The sequence below is a fragment of the Lepidochelys olivacea genome (genome assembly GCF_965140295.1).
Source record: "Lepidochelys olivacea isolate rLepOli2 genome assembly, chromosome: 25".
Lineage (NCBI taxonomy): Eukaryota > Metazoa > Chordata > Testudines > Cheloniidae > Lepidochelys > Lepidochelys olivacea.
In genome coordinates, this window is record NC_140435.1 from 8790122 (window position 1) to 8796460 (window position 6339).

At 52.3% G+C, this 6339-nt stretch overlaps 1 protein-coding gene across 1 annotated transcript in view; it reads right to left on the minus strand.

The window, feature by feature from the left end:
• MKNK2 (MAPK interacting serine/threonine kinase 2) overlaps positions 1-6114 on the minus strand; it is a 28086-nt gene extending 21972 nt beyond the window's left edge. The window contains exons 1-2 of the mRNA XM_084614648.1: positions 6016-6114; positions 4560-4728 (exon numbers count right to left, since the gene is read on the minus strand). Of these exons, the coding sequence (XP_084470774.1) occupies positions 4560-4607 (48 nt within the window). The 5' untranslated portion in view covers positions 4608-4728; positions 6016-6114. The remainder of the gene's footprint in view (positions 1-4559; positions 4729-6015) is intronic.
• Between the last annotated feature and the right edge of the window lie 225 nt (positions 6115-6339).

Here is a 6339-nt window from a genome sequence, read left to right on the forward strand (position 1 = left end):
CCCGCCCCGCCAGTCTCTTGCACAGGGCCGGAGAGGGGAACAAACATGGCACGGGATGGTGCCAGGTGGCAGCTGTATTGGGGTCATTCAGAGCGGAGGGAGGTTTGAATGAAGCACAGGATTGGGTGCTGGAGAGGCGTCCAACGCTTTGCTGCTGCTCTTAATGAAACCTGCAGTAATGAGCTCTGGGTGGGACGAAGGCGATGTCTACACAGCAAACAAACTCCTGCGAGGGGGAAGGGTCCCGGAGCCGGCACTGGCGTCTGCATGCTATTTCACAGCCCCGCAGCCTGAGGAAGCTGACACAGGCCAGCGGTGAGGGTTTAATTCCTGTGTAGAGACATGAGTACAGCCACTCAACCCCAGAGTGGCAGGATGGGGACAAATTGGCCCAGACTAGTTGAATGCTTGAGCTGGCAAGTCATGGGCAAGAGCAGAGAGGGACAGGGGCCTGGGTCACTGTACTAGCATTGTGCTTTCAGAGACCTGGAAGCCACTCTCATTTTAGGTCCCAAACCAACAAAAATTGGTCCAGATGCAACCAGGAGGTGGGGACAGGTTCTGTTCTATTCTACTCCCAGCTCTACCAGTTGCCTGCCAGGTGACCTTGAGCCAGTCACTTCACCTCTCTGTGCCTCAACTTCCCCATCTGTAAAATGGGGATAATGATACTGCCCTCCTTTGAGAAGTGCGTGGCGATTACCAATGAAAAGCACTGTACACGAGCCTGGCGTCAGTTTTTGTCCCCCATCACTGAGCCGATACATACTTTGGCAAGACTGGCAGAGCAGAGCGTTCAGGGGTGGGGTTAGAGGTCACCAGTGAAAGGCACTGCCAGGGTTAGAGAAGGAACATGCACAGTGCTGGCAACCAGCCGAGCTACCAGCCTTGGGTCTTTATCTGGGAGATTCAAGCAGGCCCAAAACAGCCAGGCAGGCTGCTGCCTTGAATTAGGGGATGGCCTATATAGGACGCCTGGGGACCAATTTCCCTTCTTTATCTCTGACTCATGGGGGGCACAGCGAGGGAAAATCACATCACCACTCTGTGCCTCAGTTTCCCTAATTGTAACATGGAGAGAACACGAAGATCCCTGCATGGAAAGCACTAAGAAAGTATTATAAGCTAAAGGTCCAGGACGCTTCTCTCCCATCCCCCCAAAGAGAGCTCGTTAACCAAAGTATAAGCCTTCCCCCTGTTATGAAATGTGTTTGGGTGGAGGTGGAATTCTCGCTGAATTAAAAACAAACCACACACGCCCCACTGCCATGCCTGCGAGGAAGCGAGCCAGGAGGAAGGCTGTGTCAGACGAACGGCTGCCCCTGCAGCCAATCAGCAGGGCTTGGCACCAGCTTCCCTAACGGCTAGAAACAGCTAGAAAGCGCGTGTTTACTTTCTCCCTGGTGGAAGGCCAGCCCAATTGCCTTCAGCAGCACGGCCCAAGAGGGGACGATTCAGAACCCCTAGAATCTGGGACGCTTTGCAGGCAAGAATCTGCAGGCGATTGTGTGTCTTTTCGACTGTCAGAAGGACTCCTGGGTTTGTCAAAGTAAGAATCAACGTTTCGCAGGCACAGCACCTCCAAAGGAGCCCATTTTTACTGTGCCCCTTATAACCCAAGGTCACCCAGAGCCAGCTGCTTTCTAATCATTCGGAGAGACGCTGTAGCAAAGGCAAGCTAAACACCAGAAGTGCAGGGTCTCCGGAATTTCCCTCTGTTCTAGAGACCATCTAAGCATTCCCCTTTCGCCTCCTTCTGCAAGGCTCCTTTTTTCCTCCGCCCCCCCCCCCCACCACTATTTTCTTTCTCCACTTAGAAGTTTTGTGACCAACCCACTAACTCCGCATCATCCCCCAGCAACAGGTTTATTATGGAATGAGGGGGTTGCGTAACAGCACCCCCACCATGAGACCAAACAGAAGTTACATCACCCTGCAACGGGCACTGCTCCAGGAGCCAGTTATGCCGGGGGGGGGGGGGCGGGCGATGACGGAGGGAGAACAGGACAGGACAAAAAACCCCAACAAATCACCCAATGCTCCGAGTGCTCAGCACCCTCAACAGCATGACTCGAGAGGTCGCTCAGCATCTGGCAGGATGGGGCCTTAAATCCGAAAGAAGGAGAGGGTCGAACAAACGAGACCATTCATGGAGTCTCAACTCCCTGTGCCAGCTGCCATATCCTGAATCCACAACATGCTGACACATACAAGAGAACTGGGCTGTTAAATGCAGCCCTTCTGGCTGGTTCAGAGCAGTGGACTAATTCTGTTTTAATCCGCGCTATTTAGAGAGATGTAGCCCCAAGATAAAAGCCAAAAAACCCTTACACCAAGATTAGGTGACGGCTGGAGTAAGTTATTGATTTTGGAGAAAATTCTCTGGCCTGCATTCTACAAGAGGTCAGCCTACATGATCATGATGGCCCCTTCTGGCCAGGGAATCTATGACACATAAGCCGCACAATAGAGAGAGGGACCTCCAGAAATAGGGAGTCGTGCACAGACAAGACATTTACCATAGGGCGAAAAAAAATCCCACTAAACCCGAATCCTCTTTATGGGCCCTGATCCGAGAGAGAACTGAAGACACAGCAAGAAAAAGGACGCTCCTAGCTGGGTGCTGGAGGAGTCAGGGATTGGGGGCCTTACACCAGGAGGAGGAGGTGGTGCAGCAGCTGGGCACCGCCAAGCTTTGGGGAAAGTGCCTGTTTCACAGCCGGCTGCCTCCTGCCTGCCAGGCCTGGGACCTGGCATAGTACAGTGTGCAGCCATGGAACAACTTCCATGAGGCTGCAGGAAACAGACGCTCCAGGGACATTCATGGTGGATTTCAGGCAGCTGGGTGGCAGGATCCCAAGAGCAGCAGACAAGGCTATTTTGACATCCCCTTGGGTCTCCCACCAGCGCCAAAGACGTTTCTTCCATGTAAACGCACTGGAGCCTGTGTTCAGCGACCCTATGCAAAAGATACTGAAACCAGCAATATTTGGTCCATCCTACTAACTCTTCCGAGGTAGAGGCCTGCACAACACCGAGACCTACATCAGCTCCCACCAGAGCACCTTGCCACGCTGCCGGTAGAACCAACGCTCTTATTGCCCTAACCGTAGCCGTGCCATTGACAACAACAACTTATGGTTCAAAACCCCCTGCTCACCGAGAGGGAGAGAATCCTAATCCACAGTACTGCTCTGGTCATTTTAAGAGCAAGAGTCTTTGTAACATTGGAAAATTTATTCCCCATGCACCATTTTTAAAACCCTCAATCCATCATTGAGAGTCAGACCCAGGGCAAACATGGACCTAATAGAGGCATCTGGTGAAATCCCCCTGCAATCAGGTCAATAACCCACATCCAGGAAGCCAGGTATCTATACCACACCTTCTAACAGGAAATCTTCTTGTAGATAACGTTCTCTTTCTTCCCATCCCCTTTATTCCAAGTATGTAGCTGGAGATTTTTTTTTTTTTAATATTAATATGGTCAGGAGTTTATTAAGGCAGAGATCTGCAACACCACTGAATGGATTTAGGAGAAGGCAGCCCACTGACTCTCAATGGGACTCATGTACCTAAATGCCTTTGGCACTTTCAAAACATCTCTAACCCCCATTTTCAGATACCAAGAAGGACTTGTATTTCCTTTGGGTGGCTTTTGGGGTAGCAGAAGCCATATGATCGTTGCAACACTAACAAGGAAGTTCATCCACTGTGCACAGGTGAAGCAATATCCTGTAACATACACTGATTTCAAGCTACTGAGCCGTTGGGAATAGGTAGCTACTCTGGACCCTGATCAGCCAATGCTTAGTGACCTCTTGGCAGGGTCCCACAGCTCCAAATGTCTACACTGCAATTTTACAGCCCCTCAGTCCCAGCCCATCAAGCCTGGGCCAGCTGTGGGTGTTTAGTTTCTGTGTAGACATAACCACTGAGGCCTGATTGGCTGAGCTACTGAACACCCCTAACTCCAACACAAAAACTCTGTGCACCTCCCGCAAATCAGCCCACTGTTTTCAGTTTCACATATATTTCTCCATATAGAGAAACATTCCAGTTCGGTCATTTGTTCCTTAAATTAGCAAGACCCTAAGATTAAAAATCCTTTGAGCTAACAATGAACATGCAAGCAGTCCACCACCTCATTGGTTATTCGTATATTCATGTGTCTGCCATTCTTTTAAGCTGTTAAAGCACCACATACTCTTATTACCTAAAGAACTAGTCTCAATAGAGAGACATAAATAGGATTGCCCTAGCCAGTTTCTAATGCTCCAAGGGTTCCCCATTTACTATTGGTTCCAGCGTCCCTGAAGCTTGGCATGCATTTTTTGGACAAGATAAATTTCCTCTTGATTTCCAAGGATTCCCACCCAAATTGCAAATTCACCTCCAGAATTTACAGTCCCAGCATGAAAAAATAAGAACAAAAATAATTTCTAACTTTGATGTAAACAAACCAAAAATCAATTGACAAGTCAATTTAAAAAAAGAAAAAAACCCACCACAACAGAGGCTCAAATGCAGAACAAAAGAAAGAACTTCGTAAGGTTTACCTTGAAAGAACGATGGAAACCTTTAATTTCTGTTTTCTTCTGCACCATTTTGTTGAGATTTTTGACCAAAAAACGTTGAGGAAGGAAAAAAAAACTGAATAAAAAGATGGGGGGAAAAAAGTAAATTGGGAAAGCAGGAGAGCTAGTTCTGATTGGCTGGATGGAGACCCTAGAGGAAAAGGAAAAAGATACAGGGATTGTTAGACGGCTTCTGGGGAGCCTATACGACATCCTGTGACATTTTTACTCAGGGAGAGGGCACAGATACATTTTAATGCTGGATGAATGGCCTGCCCGCTCTACCTATAAAGCCATTAATTCTCCAGCACCTCAATCTTGCACATACAAATAAAGATTATTTTCAAAGCAATAGCCCTAACTTCTACTTCCCTGGGCCTCTTCCGACTGCTTCCCCAGCACACAAATCCTGAACCAAAACAAAGCCCCCAGGGTGCTCCCCGCCAGCTGATCCATGCAAAACAAGGCAGAACAGGCTGCAATGCGAACAGCCCCCCCCCACCTCATCAGACTCTCCCCCCATCCCAGTAGCCAGGTCAATAAAACTCCCCGGTGTTTGGTTCTAAATGAGAAGCGAGAGGGGAAGCTTCTGGCATTGCAAGATCTGAAACCATTGCGCGTCCATGCGCCTCAGTGACAACAAAGAGAATTATTCTGAACCAGGACTATTTGGGGGACAGGGCAAACGGCACCAACTCAGGTTCCTTGTGCGCTGCGGGGGTCCTCTGGGCTACAAACCACCCCGAGCCCCCCCAGGAGAAAGGGGTTTTGCAGCACACACGAGTCATCTGCATCTCACAGAGCCACCTTTTTTGGTGGTGGGGGCGGGGGGATTTCACCTTAATGCAAAACACACACACCACACCCCCTGCAAGATTAGATCTCTCTAAAAGAGAGATTATAAGGGTTTGATCTCCCCGAAAAACAACCCCCCCACACACACACTCCTTAAACCAGCTTCAGCTCCGGGCCCACTAGTAGGAATGGCCTGGGGTCAGCCCCCCACCCCACTTGAAATCCATGCAAGAAAAGCAGCAATTCCCCCGCCACAAAGGTCTCTCCTTTGCAGCTGCTTTCGGGGGTCCCCGCGCTTCGTCCCCAGATCAGCGGGGGGCGGGGGGGAGGCGTTTGCACGGATCCAGGGGCTTCCATTGCAACCACCCTCCCCCACAGGCGTCTTGCTTGGGGGAGTCTCTGCCACCCCCTGTCTAAAGGGACCCCCCCACGCCCAGTAGTCCGCTCCCCCCTCCGGGCCCCCCCCATGCCCTGCAGTCCGCCCCCACCCCCCGGGGCCCCCCCATGCCCTGCAGTCCGCCCCCCCGGAGCCCCCCCCATGCCCTGCAGTCCGCCCCCCCGGGGCCCCCCCCCCATGCCCTGCAGTCCGCCCCCCCGGGGCCCCCCCCATGCCCTGCAGTCCGCCCCCCGGCTCAGTCCCTACCGAGCCCGGGCTCCGCAGCGCTGCCGCCACTGCTGATGGTACACACGGCCCGGGCCGCCGGCGCTGCAAGGGGGAGTTACGGGGCCGGGGTGCGGGACGCGCCGCCCTTTATATCCCTCCCCTCCGCTGCTGGGCTCCAAGGCCGGCCCCGCTCGTCAGCTGATCCGCGCCCTACGTGCCGCCCGACAGCAGCCACCCCGGACCGGTCTGGGCCGGGCCACCCCCCGCAAGCTATTGCAGGGACAGAGCTACCTCCCCCCCGGCATTGCACCGCCCCCAGCCCCAGGGACCGACTCTTCCCCCCCCCGCAATTCCCCTGGTATT